Genomic DNA, 25,485 nt, shown 5'->3' with positions numbered 1-25,485 from the left:
GGAAATGTGAATACAGTCAGAAATGTGCTTTCTTTATCTAAGCCTCTGCATTAACTTAGAAGGTAGGTCATTTTAACCACATTTCATAATCTTACTTTACCTTTCGCTTTGTTATCCACCTCATCCCCTGGGAGGCCCAGCCTTTTTTTCCCAAAATCAGGTCCCACTGACTTCAAGGGTGCTCTCTGTGATTTTTCACTCCTTTTGTGGGCAAACAGCAAGGAGGAAGACAAGGAATCAGATGAGGAGGAGACTGTATAATCCACCAGTGGGTCAATACTGCTCCCAGTCAGCCAGTTAAAAGAGCTTCTTCCATCTGCAAACAGGCATGACCAGAGCATGTCACAGCACGCCCAGCACTGCACAGTGCTGCCCAGCCCACACCCCACTGCCGCTGCATGCGGGGCAGCACCAGCTGCCAGAACCCTGCGTGACAGAAGGGGCACATCATCCTGCGGCACCTGGGGCCTCTCGTGCTCACTTGCGACAGTGACTGGGGACAGCTCCTCCTGGGAGACAGCCATGCCACAGCAGAAAGACACTGGGCGGAGGCTCCATCAGGTCACCAGTGGGCGCCCCAAGGCAGCTCAGGCATCCAAGTCTCAGTGTCCTCATGTATAAAATGAAAACACATCCCTGCTCCTTCAAGCCACTGTGAGCATGGCAGGAATGACGCTTTGTGTCTACTGTAAGATACTCAGACCCATGACTTCCAATACCAGTGTCATAAAACTTCCAATGTAATTACTCAAATTAGTCCTACTCCTAAACATAAAAAAATTTGTATAAAGGAAAAACGTTGAAATGTTTATATAGAACATAGATATTTTACTCTACAACTTATAGTTTGATGATCAAAGGAAACAGTTGGATTATCTGAGAAAGTAAAGTTTAATAAACTATAAACATAGTAAATGAATTTGTTTTAGCTCTACTTTGCTTTTGAGATAAGTGGTTTTAAATGTGATGCACTAAACAGATTTTTATGGAGAAAACCAAACCAAAACATACATGTATGAAACTTTTCCTATTTTTTCCAGTCAGAAATAAGCCTTTTCTCCTTTTTTTAAAAATTGTGGTAAAATATATATAACATCAAATTGACTATTTTAACCATTTTTAAGTGTACAGCTCTGTGGCATCAAGTTCATTACACTCATCCATCTCTAGAACTTTTCCATCTTCTCAAACTGAAACTCCACAGGCATTAAACACTAACTCCCCATTGCTCCCTTCTCCAGCCCCTGAAACCCATCCTTGTACTATCTGTCTCTAAGAACTTGACTACTCTAGGACCTCAATACTTTTCTCCTTTGAGTGACATATCTTTTTGGTGGTTCTTATGCCTTTTTTCTGTTATCTTTTCACTTCTCTTACAAACGGTCAATGTTCTTGCAGTAGAAGACGCTTCCACAAGTGAAAGTGCCTTGTGCACAGCAGCAGGCATTTAGGTTGACAGTTACCTGTATTTTGTGTAGGTGTGAAATCATACTGCTGTTGGGTAGCCCGTATCTGCCCAGTCATGACGCCTCGAGCTGAGAAGGATCCTTCCTGGGTCCGAGTCTGCAGAGCACTTTGGGACGCCTGAGTCTCAATAAACATTGGAGTGAGAACAGTACTTCGGAAACGCCAGTCAGAATCAATAGTATATTCCTGCACGTGAGAAAGGTTCAAATGAAATAATGGGCCTTCCTTAGCAACACTGAAATATTTTATTTAAAATCCAGTGGCACTATCAGCAAATATGTACCATAATTTCATGTTTCTCAGTAGAAGCAGCTGAAGAAGAACTTTTTGAAATTTAAAAGTTTTAACTAAATAATTATTTGCCAACTAGAAAAACTAATTAGAACTGGGGGAGAAAAACTATTTTTCTACTCCTTAATATTCTTCATTAAAAGGCTTAATGCCGTACTCAATAATGGCACCACAACAGAACTGCAACAAGTTAAATGACTCAACTCCTTCCTAAGTACTCACCAGGCGCCTACTGTGAAAGATACCGGAAATATAAGCAGGAGCAGAACAGAGTCAGGCTCTGCTGCCCAGGAGCTCAGGCAGAGGTGAAGCGAGCTCACTTGTCAATGTGTAAATCATCACAGTTGTTGAGGCTGCCAGGAGAAGGTACAAACTCAGCATCTACTGAGTGGATGGGAAGAGTGAGGGGAGGGGAAGAAGGCATTCTGGAGAGAGAAAAGTCTAAGTGGAGGCTAACAGGATGAGATGTGTGAGCCAGGAGAAGGGAATGTGGGCGGAGGAGAGTGAAACAAACGTGAATGTTTCTGAAAGGAATGTATGAGGATTCCCAGTAAAGTAAGAAAAAGCCAGTATTACTAATTATCAGGAAAATGCAAACAAAAACCACATTGGGATATCACCTCACATCTGTTAGAACAGCCATCAGCAAATAGACAAGAAATAACAAGTGTTGGCGAGGGTGTAGAGAAAGGGAACCCTCGTGCACTGTTGGTGGGAATGTATTTTGGTGCAGCCACTATGGAAAACAGTGTGGAGGTTCCTCAAAAAATTAAAATAGATCTACCATATGACCCAGTAATTCCACTTCTGGGTATTTATCTGAAAGAAATAAAAATACTAATTTGAAAATATATCTGCAACCCCATATTCACTGCACCATTATTCACAATAGCCAAGACATGGAAACAACCTAAATGTCCATCCATGGATGAATGCATAAAGAAGATGTGGTGTATATATAATGAAATGTTATTCAGCCATAAAAAAGAATGAAATCTTACCATTTGCAACAACAAGGGTGGACCTTGAGGGTATTATACTAAGTGAAATAAGTCAGACAGAGATAAGAGACAGACAGAGAGAGACAAATACGATCTCAATTATACATGGAATCTGAAGAGAAAAACAAAACCCAAACTCATAGATATGGAGAACAGATTACAGATTGGTGGTTGCCCGAGGCAGGGAATAGGAGGGGTGAAATGGGTGAAGGAGGGCAAAGGTACGAACTTCCAGTTACAAAATAAGTCAGTCATTGGGAAGTAATGTACAGCATGGTGACGACAGTTAATAATACTGTATTGTATATTTGAAAGTTGCTAAGAGAGTAAATCTTAAAAGTTCTCATCACAAGAAAAAAAACATTTGTAACTGTGTGTTAACTAGACTTAGTGTGGTGATGATTTCACAATATATACAAATATTGAATCACTATGTTATACACCTGAAACTACTATAATGTTATATGTCAGTTATATCTCAATTTAAAAAAAAAGCCAGTTTAACCCTGTTAGAAAATGTTTGTTGACAGACAGGGAAAACTTGTAAATCTTATTACAGGGACAAGCACTTTACCTGAAATTCACATTCTGACAGAGGATGCTCAAACACAGGGTTTGGATAATCTGGGCTCATGTTGGTCATTTCAAGCAGAAAATTTGTTGCTAAACTTAAAAAGTGTGCTTCTATCTTAGGAGAATATAAGGAATTTAGTGCCAACAATCGGTCCAAGGTATTTGAAGGTAACCTAGTTTCATGGCTCCAGAAATTTCGAATAATTAATCTGAAAAGCAAAGAAGAAAGAGGCAAATTGCTCAGATATTGGCAAATGAGAGAATGCCATACACTTCGTGTCACATGGAGAAGGCACAGTTTTTCATCTAACAGAGGGAAACCACATTCAAAATTGTATAAAGAGTATAATCTGAGTTATGAACAATCATACGCATTGAAGGAAGGGAATATTCCAAAACTTAAGCATATTTAACAAGAGGTGAGAAACTAGGTGATTTTATTCTCATCTCTATTACCAGGGAAGGTTTCAATGATGAGTATATAATATTAACTATTTTGAAACGTGAGAAAACATGTTACAAAATTACATATAAGCCTTCACTGCCTTACTAAAACAATTAACTCCAAAAGTTAGTGCCATAAAATATTCAAAAATTAAAGTAGTTAAAAACCAGATTAGGCTTTATAATTTATGAATGCTTATGAAATCCAAATACGAGTTTTAAAAGCTCAATGAATTTAAAATTGCAGCAGAATGGAAAATTACTTGAGATACAGACTCATACAAAAAGTTTATGCCCCTTCTCATAGAATTAGAACTGAAGAAAACACTCATATAACTGACTTAGGGTAGGCGTTTTAGAGAACTATCAGCATTCATACTGCCATATGTAATTCATACAGTTTCTCCTTTTCCTAAGGTTTCAAACTTCTCATTCAATATTAATATGAATAGTGTGATCTCAACTATTTGAGTTAAATGGGAAACACAATAATTGTCATTACAGATTTTCTTTTCATTTTGAAACACTTTAATTCCCTGCATTAGCAGAGAGAGCTTTATTCATACCACTTTTTCAAGAGTTTATATTAAAGTAACTTGTCAGGGTTTTTAAGTCTTAATATGATTCAAAATATATTTTTATTAAACATCATAAACGCAAGAGGCCGAGAAAATGCTAATACTGCAAATACATTTCTAAAACTGCTGAAAAATACTCTACATTAGTCTAGAAAGAAATACCCCTAAATCTATTTGTCCTGGCCCAATTATTCCAGGAGGAACACATACTGAAGCCTGGAGTTCTCATCGATCAATCCTTGAATCAACACATCTTTTGCCAACTTAAATATTTCCTGGGAGTCATCATCTGCTTGACTTTCTGGATCTCTGAGAAAAATGACAAAACATAAAATCCATCACTTTTATTCAACCCCAATAATACTGTTCAGACTTAAAGTTAAAAAATCTGCCTTTTCCCATGGAACTTTAACTTCCAAAGTTGCAGCAGAACCCACTCTCACACGTATGTACCCTGACACCTTCCTTCAGTGCCTCTGCAAGCCCATCCGAGTGGCTGTCATCACCCCCTCGCACTGTGATGGGGCTCTCATGCACAGGAGAGGCGGTGCAAGGTGGGAACAGGGCTGCAGAGGGGCCCTGGGAGCACTAACAGGCCCTAGGAGGGCCCAGCCGTGGGAAGTGGTATGACGGCGGTCCTGAAGGATGGAGACATCCCGGCCGAGTTCATTTCCTTAATCTTGTCGGATCTTAAAGGGATAACTACGAAAACATATTTTATAAAACAGGACACTTACACACTTTCAACTCAAGCAATAATTTCATGCTCTGAATATTTCCCACACATACGTAAAATGAGTCAAAAGGAGGATTCATTTCAATATACTAAAATAAACATTTTAATTATCGTTTAAAAATTTTTTATTATTTATTATAATCTGTTCCAGATTGCTAAAGACACCCAAATGATCTCTTAAAAAAAGTAATAGTGGGGTCAACCCGGTGGTGTAGTGGTTAAGTTCACACCCTCCACTTCAGTGACCCAGAGGTCACAGGTTCAGATACTGGGTGTGGACCTGCGCCCCGCTCATTAAGCCATGCTGTGGCAGGCGTCCCACATAAAATAGAGGAAAATGAGCACAGATGTTAGCTCAGGGCCAATCTTCCTCACCAAAAAAAAAAAAAAAAGGTAATATAAAATGTCAATGTAGAGCTTACCGGTAATTGTCATGAATCCACATGAGAATATTATACATTTGTTCCCTACACACTGGAGAAGGATGAGAAATGAATTCTACAACAGGATTCAGAAGTTCTCGAAGTTCTACTGGTTTCAATTTTGCCATCATCTTATAAATAATGTCCAAACACACTTTTTGTCTTTCATCATCTCTAAAATGACAGATTTTTTTAAAAACACACAAATTTAGCAATTTTTATTATTATATTTTCAGACCTGACAGGTAACTTTTTCTTCTTTGTGCTATTCTGTATTTCAAAATTTGTTATAATAGATAATACTACACTTATATAAAAATAACATTCTTTTTTTTTTTATAATTTTATTTATTTATTTATTTATTTTTCCCCCAAAGCCCCAGTAGATAGTTGTATGTCATAGCTGCACATCCTTCTAGTTGCCGTATGTGGGACGCGGCCTCAGCATGGCCGGAGAAGCGGTATGTCGGTGCGTGCCCGGGATCCGAACCCGGGCCGCCAGCAGCGGAGCGCGTGCACTTAACCGCTAAGCCACGGGGCTGGCCCCAAAATAACATTCTTAAAAATAATTATCATGGGCTAGATTATTAAAAATAAACAAATTAATTTAATGTGGTATCCTGGAATAGAAAACAAACATATAAAGTCTAGTTTAGTTAACAGTAATATACTGTTAATTTCTTACTTTTGACAAACATACATCGATTATGTAAGATTGGAAATTGGGTCAAGGGTGTGTGGGAACTCTGTGTGCTATCTTTTAACTTCTCTGGAAATATAAGACTATTCAAAAATAAAAAGCTTATTTTTTAAAAAACTGAAAATGTCATGCAAAATAACCTAACATAAAGGACTTCATGACTTAAAAAAATGATTTCAAGTGTCAGGCCACCTGGCACATCATACAGCAGGGTTAAGTGTGGGCTGGGTCCCGAATGAGGTGCACACCTATCTCCTCGTGTACCTTCTCCTCCTTCAAGCGACCAGCTCAGTGCCTTGCACACAGTGTCTAACTCAGTAAAGGATTAATGAAGGATATTAGAACACAACGACATATATTCTTTCTTACTGGCATACTACATATTTATCAATAATTTATTACATGTAAAAAATACGTATACAGACAAGACTAAAAAGAGTACAGAGCAATAAAAATATTATAAGTGATCAACAGCATCCTCTTTTAATATTTAATAGTACACTGCAATTTTGAAAATAAATGCACAATTTTAACAAATCATGGAAGCCTCTTACTTGCAAAATAGATACAGAACTCAAAACCAGGCATTTTAAATCTGAAAAGAGCCTTAAACAATCCCTAAGGTGTGGCCTCTCCAAGGTGCCAGGTCTGAGGAGGCAGAAGGGCCAGGCCCACCACCTTTTCTTCTCAGATTCAAACTTCACAAATACGCATTTCATGAAAAGCTACAAGTTTTTCCTGAGTTGGAGGAGACAGCTGAACAAATGAACAGTTTATGAGCCAGCTGCATCCAAGAACCTGGGGCTAGTTTCCCACTCACCTATGTCTCATGACTTGAATGAAATCCTTGCTCTTTAACTGTAAGTACAGATCTGTTATTTCCTCTGCACGACACAGCACCACCTCCAGACAGAGAGTCTTCATCACGCCATGAAATTTCGGGAGCAGGAAGAACACGGTGTTCATAAACCTAAGCAGTGGACATGGCCAGTGAGTGGGAGGAGTCGCAGAGGCTCTCCAGGCACAGGATACTCACCACAACTGACACCCTACCTGTCGGCAAGAGGAGGGAAGTTCTTCACAGCTTTGTTCAAGCACACGATAAATTTGTCCTCCATCGTATTCTGATGTTGTTTCAACTGTTTTATGACCAGTTCACACACGGACTCCTTCAGTATCTAAAAAATTAAGTTTCTTTTCAAATACAGAAAGGTGAAAACATGTTAAGTACTGAAAACAGGTTTATCTTGAATAGTTAAGTGAACCCAAGGAAGGTGTTCAGCGTTGTCATCGACAACAGTGTTCACCAGGTGAAGTGCCAGGAGTGACGCAGGTCTGCATTACCCACCGGGGCCCTGGGCCTGGAGTTCAGGTTGCCAGGCCATGGTCGTGCGTGTTCTGTGCTATTACACTGGCAGCCTCTGGCTCACACTTCCTTCTGACACCAAAACACTGGCAGCAATGGTTGGAGAAGATGAATTAAAATCAGTGACTAAATACTATTTAAGATACATTTTATGGTGAAGTATTCACATCTCTGATCAAATATTCACACAAACCAGAATCATATGTCCTCTTTAAAAAAAACTAAGGCCTGTATACAGTAGGAAAGAGAGTAAAATATTAATACAGAATGCCCACTTTGGTTTCTTATAGTATAGAGGATATAAGTACCAAGTGTTCTGATAAATCAAAATCGAAAAAGAAGCATTTAAGATTGCACAACACACTCACATTCTCTCTCTCAGTAACATATCGAAGAATAAGTCCTAGAACTTCTGCCGCTGCCGCATAAACCTCTTTATATTTTACAAAGGACATGTTATTGACCAAAGCTTGAAAGTACCTAAAACAAATATAGAAAATAAATATGCATAAAATAATCCATTCTGTTGTTGGACATTAAAATATAATAATTTTACTCCTTATGCCGTGTTAATAGCACATGTTGAGAAAATATGAAACCTAAAACATAATCCAAATTATTTGTGTGAATACATATGTGAAGATGTACTTAAGGCTCTGACACTGACCAGGAAGGCACAGGAAAGTCCACAGTTAAATCACACAGGACCTGCTGTAGTTAAAGCAAAACACAATGCTCGATACTATAAAAACTGCAGTGAAAAGAAGCTGTCATCTCAGATTAGGACTGACTGACTCCCTTTTAAAGCCATGTATTGTGACAGGAGAAGGGCAATGACATGACGAGAAAGAATGAGGAGTGCAGTGCTCCCAGACTTCACAGGCCACGCGACATTAACTTCAGCCCACAGTGGCTCTATGAGGTTGTCATAGGGGAAACCAAAGCTCGAAAAAGTCACTTGTCTAAAAGTAAACTATTTCCCACTGAATGTGTGTTGAGCCACAAAATGTCTATGATACCAGGGAACTAGTGTGTAACTGGTGACTGGGGAGGCTAACCCAGGAACACCAACCAGAGTGAGACACTACCAAAAAGAAGGGAAAAGCTTGCCATGCACATGCTGAAATCCATAAAGTAACCGTGATGTGAACACTGACTTTTCAAAAGCCTCAAACAGTAGGAAAAAGAAGTGCCTTTTTGCAATGTTATAAAATTATCTTACTGAAGCCCCTCCCCTTCACAGTTGCGCCCCCCCCCCCCCCCGTGAAGGCTCATGACAGAGGGGCAGTGTGGCTGCAGCCACCACAGCAAGCACAGGGACAAGCAGCACAGCCCGGGGCATCCCCTTGCACGTTCAGATCCTAGAGGGAACGGTCTCAGAGTTCATGTGCATTCAAGGGTAAACACTGAAAATGTCAGTTTAGAAAATAAGAAAGAAAATAGCTAATACTTCTTATCTGCCAAAATGTATATGAGAAAATTACACTAATTTTTAAAAATTTACTTTCTTCATTCACTCCATTAACATATGTCTTCTCCAAATCATCTCTAAACCCAACTATCTAAATTGAAGTAGAAATATATATATTATCTTTTTTGTGGTGAAGATGATTAGCCCTGAGCTAACGTCTGTTGCCAATCTTTCTCTTTTTGCTGAGGAAGACTGGCCCTGAGCTAGCATCTGTGCCCATCTTCCTCTATGTTACGCGGGACGCCACCACACCATGGCTTGATAAATGATGCACAGGTTCGCACCCAGGATCCAAACCCGCAAACCCTGGACTGCCGAAGCGGAGCGCACGCACTTAACCACTATGCCACCGGGCCAGCCCCAAGGCAGAAACATTTTTAACATGGGTTCTGGTCCTTAAATTTATCAAAATTAAACCATACTCCAGTCTGTCAATCCAATTCAGGTATACTTTAACCTAAAAAAGAATCAAAGCAAAAACTATGATACTTACTTTATGCTCTCTATGCCACATTTTGGGTCATAGGGAGGCAAGCTATTGGCCATTACAATACCTAATAATTGAATTCCTACTGAATTGTCTTTAGAATTAGGATCTTTACTGGAAAATTTTTCAAATATTAACCTGAAACATAAGCATAAAGGAAAAATATATATTGTCATATAATATAAGAAGAAGCAAGAAAACAAATATAAAATTTTCTACAGCTAATTTTCAGGGTAAGAAATACTTTTTCTTTTCCCACATCTAACATCCCTGTTGCTAATGCCTTCTTTGTTTGCATCCAGGTTATTCTAGCTTTGGAACATAGGCAGTTCTATATTTCTTATAATCTAATTATTTGCCTAAATTCTCCCTTAGTTGATAGTACAACCTTTTGAAAGTTTTAGTTTGCCTTAGGCTATGCTAAAAGGATTCAAATAAAAGTCCTACAATCTACAGCCCGCGTGCACAGTGTGGGGGAAAAGCCAGAGGCTGGGTTGAGAGATGTAGCAGGGGCCACCTGGAGGCGATGGCCTGCCCAGAGGTGCTTCCAGTGTCAAACTTTGGAGGCTGTGATTATATTAATAGCAATATTATACCCTTATAAATGGATTCTATTTCAAATTATATTCCTCCTATCATTTCAAGCAATTAAATTTCTCTGTCATCATCATTTACAAGATGCTACCTTTAAAAAATTTCTAAACAATATTGCAAAATATAGTAAATTTATACCTGTAAGGGATGGATAAACAATCCTTCCAGCATTCAACAAGAGTTTTTATAATTTCGAGATTATGTCTAAACACAGCTCTTTTTTGATGAAAAACGTGTTTCATTAGGAAATGAAGCAATCGATTTGCTAACACTTCATCTTTAGGAACCCCCTGAAAAGGTATACAAATTCTTTATTAATATGTAGCATTCCCTTTGGGAAAAGCATTTTTAATCCAAAAGTCCATTTATAAAAGAAATCTGGCATTCTACTGAAGAGGCTAGCTCCTGATTAAAAACCTACCTGTGATTTTTCAGGTCCAAACACAGGCAATTACAAAGGCTTTATGTGAAAGGCCCCAGGGGGAAGCTGTCCTCCCCACAGCAGATGTGGAACATAGCCTGCGTACTCAAAGAGCAGTTGTAGTCACACTCTCAGGCCCCCTGACTGGTCCTGCTCTTTCACATATTTGCATTCCCAGCCCAGGCGCCTTCATTCCTAGGTCTCTTTATCCTCTTCAGGTACCTCTGCCGAAACCTCCTTAAGGAGGAGGGGGAAGGGGAACTCCGAAGACACTGTTCCCTACTCTGACTCAGCACCCAGTGCTTTTCGACTCCTAGCCCTTCCCTCTCACGCACCTCCCAACTCCAAGGTCCCATAAAACTGCTGGAGCCTTTAATCTGGGGCTCCCTCTACAGAGAGAGGACCCTCAGATAGTGCTGATCCACCTGACCCTTGACCAGTACACTGTTCCATGGAGGAAAATGGGACAAGGGAGTTAGCGTTTCCTCTGGTTTTAGCCTCTTGCTTATACTATTGCAATGAATAATTAAAGGCTTCATTGTGACTTGCATTTTGGCTCACTGTTGGTTTAAGTGGCTATTCCAACACCTAGTAGTTCAGTTCTCTCAAGCTCAGCTGAGTTCCTGACATCTAAATCAACCTTTTCCAATGGTTCCTAAGTTAAACTAATCACTCTCTTAATTTTTTCATGTTATTAAGCAGACTACAAATTATTTTATCACATTAAAGCTAAGAAACTGAAATTTAGTTTACTATGAAATGAGATAAGACACCCAGACACAAATACATGTAAAAGCTATATGTACATATATTGTGTTTAATAAGGACTGTTCCTAGGATATCCTTACAATGAAAACTTTTGTACATTATCAGCGTCAGTGTTTTTATATAATTTTATTTATTTATTTTTTCCCCCAAAGACCCAGTAGATAGTTGTATGTCATAGCTGCACATCCTTCTAGTTGCTGTATGTGGGACGCGGCCTCAGCATGGCCAGAGAAGCAGCACGTCGGTGCGCGCCCGGGATGGAACCCGGGCCGCCAGCAGCGGAGCACGCGCTACTCAACCGCTAAGCCACAGGGCCGGCCCTGTGCCAGTGTTTTTAAATGAACGGGCAAAGCTCTAACACAGAAGGGGATTTACTGGTGAATGCCACAAGCGTGCCTCACTACAGCACAGCATCCTTCGCCTGGCAGTCACTTGTCTAGCAACCTCTACCATTATGGATCACAGTCGATACTTGGGAAGTACATAAGTGCAAAACAGATGTCAAAAAATCCAGGGGCTTCAGTCACAGCAGAAGTTTTCAGAATCTCACATTCAGGGGCTACTGACATTTATTTTACACGTAATTTTAATAAACCAATTATCTAGTTTCCAAGCTCCAAGAAAGTGAAAGCAACAAACATCTGATAGCAAGGTGATAAAATAAAAAGCAAGGTGAGAGGAATTATCAAAAGCAGACAAAAGCAGCACAAGCCCATTCAGTGGAGCACCACAGCAACATGACAATTAATGCTAAAAATGATGACAAGTCATGGAGAGGACCCAGAATTCTTTGTCATATGCTCTATTTAAGTATCAGTAAAAGGCTGATATACTACTACATAAAGGATTTATCCATTCTTACTATAGGAGCAGCTAATCCTGTCCATGAAAGAATAGTAACCACTATTTCAACCACCATATAGTGAATTCCTTCTCCTCCGCTGTTTCCAGAAACAACCAGCTGCAGCAAGGGGCTAAGCCAGTACTTTGCATAAGGGCGAAAGACCTAGAAGAGAATTTAAAAATCAAAGAATTGTTTTGAATACCCAAAATATTAATTCAGAAATATATCCTCTATCAGTTAAAATTTTATATTATGACTTGACCTAAATCCAAAACAGATGTAAATTCCAACAAAAATCCCACTTAATCAGATGAAATTCTGTTGAATTCTCTCCTCTTGGGGCCCTGAAACCACAATTCAATGGAAACAGACTTAATACTGATCTCTTCTTTGCTTAAAATCTTTCTGATATAACTATGCACATAGAAATAAAAATAAAAATATTCTGCATCAACCTCGAACCATTTGACTAATACGCATCTCTATGTAAATACAAACGTTGTATGAAAAATGAAAATCTAAAAACTAAGTAGGTGTATGTGGCTAATTTTTTTTCATTTCTTCCTATATTATAAAGTCATTCTGTTATAGACTTCATATGTCCAAGATCTCTGAAATCTAATAAAATGTATCCACTTATTTTAGAAATTGCAAGAGAACGTTAATTTGATGCAAAAGAACAGACTAAAGTATAATTCAAGCTGTCTTCCTAACGATTGCCACCCTTTTTTTCCAAATGTTTTCTCAGGGATTTCTCATCTACTCACAGCTTAAATCTGTGTGGTCTCAAATCTTTTTTGATCATGCACTCCACAAGTAAAAAAATTTGGAACACTCTCCATGTATGTCTATTGGTTTATTTATAATTGATAAATACAAACTTCTTTATTACATTATTAAACTATAACAAATAGATAAATTTAAAGGTTGAAATTTTTAAAATAAATGTAAATACAAGTTCTACTGTTTTCTTCCCTAAGACAATGGACTGTCTCAAACATCTCCTTTTGGAAACCACTGCCCTGATCATCCCCGAGCTCGAGATACGCACGCCGCTCCAGGGACATCTCTCAGTGTCGTCTCAGAGGCACCTGACATCCACACATGTGAACACAATTCAGCACACTTCCTTGTCAACCCACCTAGCCTAGCAAGAAACCATCCAAAAACCAGATACCAGCTCCTTTTTTGGTAGCTATCAAGTCAGTACTTACAGGAACATGAGCTAGAAATCACATGTGAACTCTGAGTGTTATGGGATGAACTGTGCCCCCAAAAAGGATATTGAAATTCTAATTTCTAGTATCTGTAAATGCGACCTTATTTAGAAATGCGGTCTTTGAAGATTATCAAGTTAAGAGACGTAATTAGGGTGGGCCTTAATCCAATAACAGTGTCCTTATTAATAGCGGAAATTTCTATCTATTGAGACAGATGCAGAGTGGGAAGACAAAGTGAAGCCTCCAGGAGAACACCACTGACATGCCAAAAACTGCCTGAAGCCACTACAGGCTGGGAGCGGCCTGGAACAGATCTCCTTCACAGCCCTCAGAAGGTATCAACACCTTAATCTCAGCATTCTGGCTCTCAGAAGGCTGAGACGGTAAGTTTCTATTGTTTAAGCCATCCATTTTGTGGTACTTTGTTATGGCAGCCCCAGGAGCTAGCAATCAAGTCTGACTGAGGAACACAGGCACTGCTGTAGTCCCAGGTGGGCCCTCTCAACCATCTCTCAACAGCCTCCTGGCCTTTGGCTCATGTTTGCAGGGCTGCCTAGAAGGACTTCCTCTGGGGCAAAGTGGATTACGTCACTCCTCCACGTAGTACCCATCACTGCTCCCTACTCCTCAACAACTGAGTCAGGTCCTTTGTACAGACGCCAGCGGCCTGGCGCCAGCTCCCCGGCCCCTGCATTTACCGCCACGCTACTCACACCTCTCCTCTGGACCACGTGCCCAGAGCCTGTGCCATCAGTGCGGATGTGCTGGACCCTCTCAGGGGCCACCTCTGCTCACAGTGCTCCTTCTACGCAGAACGTCAACTCCCACTACACTTTACAACACTTGGCTCAAGACCCCTCTTGAAAATCTGCCCTAACTCCCACTGGTGGAAAAGGCCCCTCCCTGACGAGGTGTTGCATGTAGACCAACTGATACATTCAGCAATTCTAAAAGAGTCAATTATTTTTCATATAGAGTTAACAGGAATATTTTCACTACTTTGTTACTATAAACCAAGAAGGCTGGCAGCCATAAGGAAGTTGCCAACACATGTACTTTATACAGAGATCACTTCTAACTCAATAGAAGTTAATTTGTATGTTTTAGAAGAAATGAAAAAGAGTGATGTTGAACAAATAAATAAATATGGTTGGCTAATCTATTCAGAGAACAAAAATGTCATGCTCTGGCCCTTTACATCTTTCTTTGTTGTGGTTTTTTTTTAAGTAGATGCATATAATTCCAAAGAATTTTTAAAGAAATAATAAATTACTTACTTCTTCTGTGTTAATAAGAAGCTTGGCTAAGAAGAGACGGATATTCAACGATACCGATGGATTTGCCAGTTTGTCATGAAGAAATTTCATCCAAGGAGGAAGATTTCTTGGCACTGAACCCTGAAATGACACACTCAAAATTACCTTAAAAAGTGGAATAAAATAACTTCATTATTTGATATTATGAGAGAACAATGACAAAGTAAGACATTAGTAACAAAAAAATCATGTTTATTTGATACGGAATTTGGTATAGTCTTCAATATTAAATGTTCATTCTTAATATGACACCAATAAATAGAATTAAGTGAGATAATATAAGATTAGCAGAAAAAAGACCTGTTCTTCTTTAGGGAGGATCTGATTTCTCTGCATGTGCTTAATCAGGGCTGTCATGGTTGCCATACATTCGTGTTGATTGAGTTCATCCATCTCTAACTCCAGGATATCATCTTGGATCGCGGGGTCTTGACGTTTCTAGGAAAAGGGAAGAATCCAATGATGCACAGTACACTGTTAAAAGTTCCGTGTACATGACATTCTGATTTTTTGGCCAATATCATGAAACACACACTTAGATAACAGTGATAATTTGGTAATAATATCAAACAGACTCATTATGTTTTTTTATTAAACTGAAAAATAAACAGGACTTCACGTCTTCCTTACACTCTAGGTACGTATTTCCCCTCTGACCCGTCTGCATGGTCACTTCCTTGGGGTCACAATCAGGTCAGGGCATCCATGCAGACCTGCTGCTTTGTATAAACACTAAGATCTTTTCATAAATGTGTGTGTCTTGCAGGCCCCAGAACCCTCAACACCTTGAGACCAACAGTCTCCACGATTCTTAGTTGCCACTTTATGGAGAAAGCAGAGCTATTTAAGTACAATTAAAGGATGAATTTTTACCTAATTTTTTCTCAGTAATCTGAAAAACTCTCTAAAGTCCTTAACTTGCCTCAAAATTTTAATCAATAATAGAACAAAACTTTTAAATCATTCTAGACTAAAATAAGCAGTGATCATCATTTTAGAAGTGTAATGCTGAATTGAGGTTTTACATACATATACAGTAAATTTTACACACAGGTACACACACATATGTGGGGCTGAGCAACTTATCTAGATACTTCCTAGTACAAATCACTTCCAGGAAAGAAAGGCTTGAGAAATCCTGAGAGGAAATCGTGGACAGTTAAAAGTCAGCGTGGGGATACTAAGTACCTGTGGAGATCAAGTAGAAAGAGGAGTAAAAATGGCCCTAGATAAATTTTGTAACTCTGTCCACTCTGGTGGCAGGAACTATTCCAGAACACCACTTCCCAAGACGTATAGTATCTGGAAACGTACTCCTCTTACAATCATTGTGCCTATGGTCTATTTCCTCCCAAAGATAATGAATAATTTCTGTACATTGGGGGTTTTGGAAGTGATAGGAAGTGGTTTTATGTTTTAGTAACAGCACGGCTAAACGAACACCGAAACAGTAAATTTTGTGCACCATCAGGGCCATATAAGACAAGAAAAAAAAAAAAGACATTCATTGAGCCATAAAATCAATCAGAGCAATCTTTTTTTTTTTTTTTGTGAGGAAGATCAGCCCTGAGCTAACATCCATGCTAATCCTCCTGTTTTTTTTTGCTGAGGAAGACCGGTTCTGAGCTAACATCTATTGCCAATCCTCCTCCTTTTTTTTTTTCCTCAAAGCCCCAGTAGATAGTTGTATGTCATAGCTGCACATCCTTCTAGTTGCTGTATGTGGGACGCGGCCTCAGCATGGCTGGAGAAGCGGTGTGTCGGTGCGTGCCTGGGATCCGAACCCGGGCCGCCAGTAGTGGAGCGCGCGCACTTAACCACTAAGCCACGGGGCTGGCCCAATCAGAGCAATCTTAATGTCTCTCTTTCCATACACCTGGTAAGGTGTCAAAGGAGTTGATCACAATATTCGACTGTATTCAGATCTACTTAACACATTGTTAGCTGGAATCACCGTCTCTCAAGATGCTGCTCACGAGGATTAGATAGATCTAAAACTGGAGACTCAGGTCATACGATCAGAGCAAAGGCATGAGGAGTGAACCCAAGATGCCCTGATGTAAACGGCCTGTTAATGAAGGATGAGTCTCACTAGACAATGTAACCCTAACAGAACAGAGTCACACTTTTTTATTACCCAGCACAGATGTAGGACATAATTTCAGTGAAAGAACTAATGAATGAGATCCTCCTAGAAGCATTCATTAAACAAAGAGAAAATTCAACCCTAGGGGCAACGTAAAGTACAGTCAAACTCAACTTCAAAAACATACCCCTCCTTCTTTCCTTCCCAGGCAAAAAGCCCCTGAGCAGACTCCAGTGAGGCAAGAGCTGCCCAGCAGTTTCGGGGGTTGGCAGGCGGACAGGGTGGGGTTCCCGCCTGTAGTTCAGGGCCCAAGCCAGGAGGGCATCAGTGTAGGCAGGAGGGCAGAGGGGTCAAGGGGAAGAGGAAGGGAGTCACTGCATGTCAGGGAAACTGGAAAGGCCAAAAACTTGGGAATCAGATACACCGGTGGGAACTCTTGTGCGTCCACCTGCGTGTCTCCTGTCTCTGTCCATGAGAAGGCTGGCAGGGAGCTCCCTGTCACTCTCCACTCACAGGAACCAGGGCTCACTAGGGAGACTGGGAGAGCCAGGCTAGCACAGGGGAAGAATGAGACCATCTTTAAACATTTCCTTGTGCCAGGAAGTAAGGAATTGTTCAAAGAATGACAAGGACATGTCAAAAGAACACAGGAGCCAGCACAAAGGGACTCCCACTGGCCAAATCTGGGACAATTTAAGCATCAAAATAAACGATAACCCACTGAGCAAAATAAGAATCCAGGAGATCACACTGATAAAAATTAAAACAAGATAAATGGAGAGAAGAAAAAGCTCTTCAATGCAGTAGAAGGCAAACCAATAAATGAAGGAGCAGTGATGGAATTAGAAAATTATCATTTTGCAACCAGCATAGCAATAACTCAGGGAAGAGACATCAAAGGATGTTAAAAACTAGTGGGTGAAAGTGAGATGAGGAACAGATTTTACATAGTCTCAAAAAATCTCCCCAGAAAATGAGGTCAACGTCTCTCACAAGGAGAACACAGCATCGCCCTGTCATATTCTTGCCAAAATTCCTGGTCTGCTCGCAAGGAAGCGTTGAACAAACACTAACTGAGAGGCATTCTACTACAAGGACGCGGTAGGTGGGTGCACCATGTGGTCCTGGACTGGATCCTCCTGCTACAAAAGATGTAACAAGACAATGGGCAAACCCTGAGTGGGGTCTCTGGGTGAAGAACATGCAGGAGTTCTTTGTACTACTCCTGCAACTCCTAAAGTAGAAATTATTCCAAAATTCAAAAAAAGCACATCACTTTACAAAACAAAGAATAGTAGGAAAGATGGAGAAAGGGCACACACAGATGAACTAGTCCTACCTATCTGCAATATCAAAACAGCTAATTGCAAAGAAGGCTAGAACAGTCATGAAGGAATGTTTGAGAATGAGTTTCTATTGGGATGCAGACAGGGATGTCATATCTGATGAGAAAGAACTTTAGAACATACTCTGGCAGTCTGGTATAGAGAGGTAGAGATGAGAACACAGAGAGAGAGATGGAGAGATGGTGAGGGAGAGAAAGAAACAGGAGGGGTCCAGGGGAGAGGAGACAAACACACACAAGTCTTCTCTCTGAAAGAACGGACACGAGTGAGACTAATCCAAGCTAGAGAGAGTGTGAGGCGTGGGACTGTTATGAGCTGCTGGGACCCAAAAAGAAAAAGACTAAATTCTACCTCTAAAAATAATAACTAAAGCCATTCCATACTCCACCATCCTTGTCACCAAGAATTTGCTCTTTAAGAATTAAGCTATCACTTGTGAACATGGATGCACTCAATTATCTTACTTTGATAACATCAAATATTTGAATAGCTCCTTCACTCTCTCCTGAGAGAGATGCAACAGTCATATCAGCATCAGCATTTGAGTCTCTATGGTTATCGTTCCCACTGGAAATCCTTTAAATGCAGCTCTGATTTAAAACACTAATCTCAGGGAGACTGGCTAATGTGAATCAGCCCTTGGAGAGAGTCTTCTTTCCTGTGCTGATAAAATCAGATGGCTGAGTCTAAAGGATGAAAGGCTGGCACTTACATCTTGGAAAATTCTCCAAACTAATGCTGTTCTCTGAGGACTACTGACAGACAGAACTGGCTTCCCCTGTAACAATGGAGTCCCCCCTCCCTTCACAAATGCCAACAATATTCTTAAATATGTGAAATGTGATCACCTGTCTCCGAAAATGCGCAGTGGTAGATTTAACATCTTGGGAACTATATGTATAGCTCTGCACGCCAGTTGAGAAATCAAATTGACTCATTTCCTCACTCAGGCTACTGTCTGCCAAATACGACAAGGAAGATATATAATGAGGACCATCTGAAATATAAATAAGAAGAAAATATATTTATTGAAATTAGTAAGAAATGTATTTTTCTAAGCTCAAATGATATTAAAATTAAAGGATACTTATAACTAAGGCTTTCATCAATCTTGTGATTCTCAACTTATTATCCAGATTAACAAAACAAAAAGGAAATGAGAAGACCTCCTTTCGCTTTTGTCATTATTGAGTAGTTATTCTCTATTATCATAGGCAAAGAAAGTAAGTTAAACCAGATCTAACTTTTGGATATGATATTAATAGAACTTTGCATTTAAAATTTTGATGATGTACATTTTGCCTATAAAGTCTAACATAAATGTGGGAAGAGATACTACTGAAAAATAACTAATCAAAAATATGTAAGGAACTTAGAAAACTGGTCCAAATTTTATCTTCAAATCAAGAAAAAAAGCTATAAAGAAAAACTGGCAAAAAACTGAAACAAGGAGCATGTAGAGGGAGAGAGGATTAATTTACATAGAAAGGCCAAGGAGAACTTCCTTCAGAAGTTGACATTCAACAAAATGTCATAAGCCATGCTGATAACTGGTGCCAAGATTATTCTAGGCTGAGGGAACGTTACGTGCAAATTCCCTGGGGCAAAGTGAGCCTGATGCCTACAGGCACAAGCAGGGGGCCTGTGAGCAGGAAGGAGAGCGGCAGAGAGGAGGTAGGTATGTCAGGGGCCTTGGGTAGCTCTGTCCTGAGGGAGGTGGGAGCTGATGGGAGGTTTGGAGCAGAGAAGTGGCAAGATGGAACTTGTATTTTAACAGAGATTTCCACGTGTATCTAAATAACATACGAACACAATCCATATACAAACTAATAAATATCAGGCGAACCTTGCACTTTTTAAAAAAAGTGTGCCATTATCTTAGCTCCCTCTGGCCACTATGAGATCTTTCTATGCAATTAAAGTTTAGCTAATTGCATTTCCTTCAAAATACAATTCCATTTGCCAACTTAAAAATAAAAATTTTTCAAACTCAATTTCAATGTTTTAGGGGATTTAAAATATTTTCTCTTTACATCACAAATACCAACTATTAGAATCTTTCTCACCATTTTGAAAATGTCCTACCTGAATTCCCATTTGCAGCTTCCCGGGCTTCTTTCCTAATTTCAATGTACTTTTTCTTTCTTTCCATAGGAACCTATTAGGCAAAATAAATACACAATTTAAAACTTTTTAGAATCATGGTCACAAGTTTTTCATTTTAGTAGCAATCTGACAAAAAAACAATTAGTAATTTTTAAACAAAACTTTTATCAAATTTAAAAGCATTCAAAAATATCCACAAAGGACAGGTGGGTGCCCTTAAGGTAAGTTTTCCCCACAGATTCCCATAGAACCCCACAGAGGCACCCGCCCCGCTCTGGGCTCTGGGACCCAATGTGTGCTAAGCTCTTACAGCCACGTGCCTGGATCACCAATAGTCTGTACTGGACCCACACGCCTCAGTTTCCTCAACCATATGGTTACGATGTATCACAGCACCTTAGAGTGCTGTTGTAAAGTTTAGAAGTTACATATAGCAAGTGTCTGAATGCTTAATAAACTAATGCTATTATTTTTTTGTTTTTTAGTTTTTTGAACATATGAAAGAGTTTCCAGTTTTGTTCCAGAAGGGCACAGAGCAGGCAGCAACCATTTACACGAACCCATGACCACCGAGAAGTAGTCAAAGTCAGCCCCGGGCCCAGCCCTGCTCGGCAGGCCGTGGTGGCTGAGCACTGGCACCCACTTCCAATGGACTGTGGGAGAACACAGCCACAGCCTCCCCACTGAGTGCTGAGGCAGGCATGTCAAACCTGGCTTGGCTAACATCAGGCTCCTCACCTTTGCCAGACCAAGTTTTCAACTATCCCCATGGCCTCTGCTCACGGCACCCCCATTATGCTCCAAATTAGGAGCAGGCAGAGCCATGGGGTCCTAATTCTGTATCTGGATGGATCTCAACTTCATTGACCAGAGGAATTTACTCAGAAAACAACTTCTGGGATATGTGCAACAGCTCCTTTTATCAGCATTTTCCTTCCTTTACAAGTTAAGAGAGGGAAAATTCAGTTATGATGAATTTTTTGGAGTTGCCTGAGATTGTATCTCAGGTTGAACTACATGTAACTGCCTGTTTTTGTCGTTCAAAGCAGAGTTGAATATCGGTAATTTAATATATTCGGCATAACATATGTCTTTCTCTAAAAGCACTTGGTAAGTTTTTTTAAGTTAGACACACCATTGAAAAATTTCACTCACCTCAACTTCTATAGGAAATGTGTAGCAGCGCTTCAGGTCTATCAGATTTTCAAAAATAAGCAAGTTCTGTAAATCCAAAGAATCACATAAAAATATCTAAATGGTGGAGATCCTTATTGCTGACGCTACTATAGACTTAACGCTACTTAATAACTCACGGAGAAGCACTTCAGCTTGAAAATATATACATGCAGTAATAAAGGAACTACATCTTTAATATCATAGGAAGGTGCAAATACGATATAACTTTAATTGACGTAACCTGACTTTTTAAATCCTACAATGACAGCAATCAAGAACACTTCACAAGAGGCCTACCTTTTCTGGTTTTTCACTAAACAGAAAACCTTGGTAAAATTTTAATTCATTGAAGACACAGCAGATAACAGAAATGGCACAGTTGTATGCAGCACAATGATAAAGTCTCCTCCTCTCCAGCAACTGATTCTCACCTGCCATGTTCTCTGTAAACGCATCATAGCACAATCTGCAGAGTAGAGCCAGGTTAAAAATTAATTCATATAACAGGGAAATTGTTGGTCAAGCCCAACAACACCAGACAACAGGATCTCAACTCAGTTCAGCCTTTTCTGAGTGTTAGGTTTGTGCCTGGCCTAGTACTAGGCACTGGGAATGGAAGTGCCCACTTAGGGAAGAGGCAGCATCTGTGGATTTCCCCAGACTGTAGGAAGCACAGCCATAGCAACAAGCACAGTAAGTTAAGAGATGGGAGCAAGGAGGATGGACAGTAGGCCAGCCTAAGGAGCCAAGAAAAGTAAATTAGCCAAAGGAAAAACATACGCGGCCATTACAAGCAGACAGAAGAGGGAGAAGCTGCATGTTGTGCTCAGAGGATAAGTGGGGAGCAGCAGTGGCTGGCAGTGAGTGAAAGGTAGAGAGAGGCACGTTTCTGAAGGAGTTCATCTGCCCTACTAAGGAGCCAGACTTTGTTCTGTAGGATGGGGTCGTCAAACCATGCCCTAGTGACCAACTACGTTTGAAAATAGTTTTGTCAGAACTTAGCTGTGCCCATTTGTTTACGTACTGTTCACAGCTGCTTTTGCAGTACAGTGTAGCAGTTGCAACAGAGACCATATGGCCCACAAAGCCGAAAACAGTGACTATCGGGCCCTTGACAGAGAAAGTCTGTTGACCCTTGCTACTGAAGATGAGGCTCCTTTGAAGGGTTTAGGCAGGGAGATGAAACAATCAGGTTCATATTACAGATGCATCACCATTCTGGCAGCAGTGTGGAAAGAAATGAGAGACAAGCCTAGGAGCAGGGAGAATAATTCTGAAGGAGATCACTGTAGAGGTCCACCAAAGCATGACGGACGCCACAACAAGGCTGTAGAAGGGGAATAAAATAAGGGCACTGGTTTCAGGAATACTGAGGAGATAAAATCCACCAGATCTGGTTATTGACAGAGTGTGCAGAGAGGTTGGAGAGATGAAGATGAAGGAAAACCAAAACATGACTCCCAAGTCGCTTGTGTATGCAAACCGGTGGGTGGTGACTTCTTTCACTGAGGAGGCAAAATAGGAATTAGGGTAGGAGGGAAGTACTGGTAAGTTTGTTTTGGATATGCAAATGAGACATGGCAATGTCTGTGTTCAATGTTTACTAAGAGGAAACTTCATTAGAAGGCTAATTTTAGAGAAAACGTATTTGAGTATTTTGTGTTTTATAGAATGCCTGCTTAAAAATATTTAACATTCCTTTAATTTCAAATTATAGAAAAAACAAAATACATTAAATCCCTTCTTACTGTAAATCATACCACTAAAAATATATATATCAAGCTATTGAGGTAGAAAAATGATAGGAAAAAACAATAAAATAAAAAATAGTTTTATATTTATAAAAGATGTGTATAGGATGAACTATGTTACCCAAAAACATGCTAAATTAAAGTCCATCTAAGTAGTTTGTACATAAAAAACAAAACTATAAAACTTCTGTATTTAACAAAACATTTAATCACATTAAACACATGCATAAAAATATATGCATATAAAATATTAACAAATCAAACAATTCAAAATTAACTAAAACCTTACTTAATAAGTGTCTTTGTAAGTTCACTTCCTTCAGTAATACACGAGCCACAGAAAACTTGATTAATTTTAGATTCCTTGGAGTGAACATCATCTTTTGGAAGACGAGAATACATCACATCTAACATCTTATAGTAGCCCATCTTCTTGGTGATTTGAGTATCAAAGGCAGTTTCATTCAGCTAAGAAAAGGTAACAAATGATTATTTTTGGTCTTATCAAACATGAAAAATATTTTATTGAATATATCAAATTTAATACTCAATGCCCTTTACATAGAAAATAATTTTAACAAAGATGTTAAATCACTTCAATAAGAGACAGCCCAGGGTCTAAAATGTGGCTATAAGTGTTGATGTGTTATGTTGAGTGTGGCAGGAAATAACACATGATGTCCAGCAGTGAGCTTAGGGTACGAGTATGTGACTTCTACAGAAAGTCGTATTGAAGGCATGATAATCACAGGTGAAAATGCAATGTATTAAAAAACAAAATTTTCAATGATATTGAAGTCTACATTATTACAATGTGCAATTTGGGTATTTACAATAGTTCCCAAGAGCATTATTTTGGAGGCTGAATTATGCCCCCCCAAAACAGAGAGCCACGTCCTAATCCCTAGAACCTGTGAATACAACCTCATAAGGCAAAAAAGGACTTTGCAGATGTGATTAAGGATCTTGAGATGGGGAGACCATTCTGGATTGTTCATGTGGGCCCTAAATGAAACCACATGTAACCTTATAAGAAGGCTGTAGAGGGAGATTAGTTAGACAGGAAAAGGCAATGTGACAACGGAGGCAGAGGCCAGAGTGATGCAGCCACGAGTCAAGGAATGTCAGCAGCCACCAGAAGCTGGAAGAGGCAGGGATGGATACTCAGAGCTGCTGGGGCAAGTGTGGCCCTGCCAACACCTTAACTTCAGCTGAGTGAAACTGATTCTGGACTTTTGGCCTCAAAACTGTGAGAGAATAAATTTCTGTTGTTCTAAGCCAAGAAGCTTATGGTAATTTGTTACAGCAGGTTCAGGAAACCAATACACATTTTGGTACCAAGAGTTGGAGGCTGCTGTAACAAAGGCCAAAAATATGAAGGTGGCTTTGGAATTTGTCGGTGAGTAGAGGTTGAAATCTTTGCCATGCATGACAGAAAAAGCCTAGAATGCCTAGTAGAAATCCTTGGTAAAAACATCAACATTAAAGGCATTGTTTGTCAGGGCTCAGACAGAAGTGAAGAGTGTGGGAAGGAAAGCCAATATTGTCTTAGAGAATACCGCAATCATCATAAACATATTTTTAGTAAAAATATGGACGTTAAAGTAGTTGCTGGTGAAGTCTCAGAAGGAAATAAGAAACACATTTTTGGAAACTGAAGGAAAGAAAATCCTTGTTATACAGTGGCAGGAAACTTAGCTGACTAGTGTTCTATGTTGCGCAGAAAGCACAACTTGTAAGCTATGCACTTGAATATTTAGCTGAGAAGACTTTCAAACAAATTTGTTGAACATACTGCCTGGTTTCTTCTTTGTTGTTTATAATAAAGTGTGAGGTGCATGAGATAAAATGAGGTAAGAACTGTTAAGCAAAAGGAACCAGAACTTGATGATTTGGGAAATTCTCAGCCTATCTAGATTGTAAAGGGTCCTAACGTTAGAAGATTCACTGTTAGGAAAGTGTGCTCTGGACAGAAGACCAAGGGTGTGGCTGGACAATCTTTGACTAGTGCTGAAGAAATTAAGCATGTGCTTCATGGATGCCCTCAACCATCTCAGCAGAAGCCAGGAATAGAGATAGAATTATCCAGCAAAGATCTGTGGAGGACTCTCTTGTCTAACAGAGTAAATCTCCAAAACATACATAGGAGAGCCATAAGGTTTTTGAGAAACATCACCAGCTTGAACTTCTGGCCTCCAAAACCATGAGAGAATAAATTTCTGTTGTCCTAAGCCACATTTGTGGTAATTTTTTACAGCAGCTCCAGTAAACTAATGCAAATCCCACGTAACCACAGGTTGTTATCAAAATGTAGAGGTAAT

General features: G+C 39.7%; 1 protein-coding gene across 10 annotated transcripts in view; it reads right to left on the bottom strand.

Annotated features, from left to right (window-relative positions):
* The window catches only part of PRKDC (protein kinase, DNA-activated, catalytic subunit), a 194,384-nt gene that overhangs the window by 69,594 nt on the left and 99,305 nt on the right, over positions 1 to 25,485 (bottom strand). For 8 of the 10 annotated variants that reach the window (XM_058564533.1, XM_058564542.1, XM_058564534.1 and 5 more), the window contains 18 exons: positions 23,454 to 23,632; positions 21,711 to 21,879; positions 21,393 to 21,458; positions 20,217 to 20,289; positions 18,980 to 19,128; positions 15,000 to 15,137; positions 14,661 to 14,780; positions 12,182 to 12,325; positions 10,269 to 10,420; positions 9,543 to 9,674; positions 7,947 to 8,058; positions 7,266 to 7,390; positions 7,033 to 7,182; positions 5,513 to 5,686; positions 4,565 to 4,663; positions 3,334 to 3,541; positions 1,464 to 1,653; positions 101 to 316 (listed from right to left, as the gene is read on the bottom strand). In XM_058564533.1, the coding sequence (XP_058420516.1) occupies positions 101 to 316; positions 1,464 to 1,653; positions 3,334 to 3,541; positions 4,565 to 4,663; positions 5,513 to 5,686; positions 7,033 to 7,182; positions 7,266 to 7,390; positions 7,947 to 8,058; positions 9,543 to 9,674; positions 10,269 to 10,420; positions 12,182 to 12,325; positions 14,661 to 14,780; positions 15,000 to 15,137; positions 18,980 to 19,128; positions 20,217 to 20,289; positions 21,393 to 21,458; positions 21,711 to 21,879; positions 23,454 to 23,632 (2,596 nt within the window). The remainder of the gene's footprint in view (positions 1 to 100; positions 317 to 1,463; positions 1,654 to 3,333; positions 3,542 to 4,564; positions 4,664 to 5,512; positions 5,687 to 7,032; positions 7,183 to 7,265; positions 7,391 to 7,946; positions 8,059 to 9,542; positions 9,675 to 10,268; positions 10,421 to 12,181; positions 12,326 to 14,660; positions 14,781 to 14,999; positions 15,138 to 18,979; positions 19,129 to 20,216; positions 20,290 to 21,392; positions 21,459 to 21,710; positions 21,880 to 23,453; positions 23,633 to 25,485) is intronic. The other 2 variants (XM_058564537.1, XM_058564536.1) reach the window with 2 other exon arrangements.

Source organism: Diceros bicornis, chromosome 21 (genome assembly GCF_020826845.1).
Source record: "Diceros bicornis minor isolate mBicDic1 chromosome 21, mDicBic1.mat.cur, whole genome shotgun sequence".
In the NCBI taxonomy this organism is placed as follows: Eukaryota; Metazoa; Chordata; class Mammalia; order Perissodactyla; family Rhinocerotidae; genus Diceros; species Diceros bicornis.
Note: the sequence above shows the minus strand (reverse complement) of the source record. Positions and strands in the feature narration are given on the sequence as shown.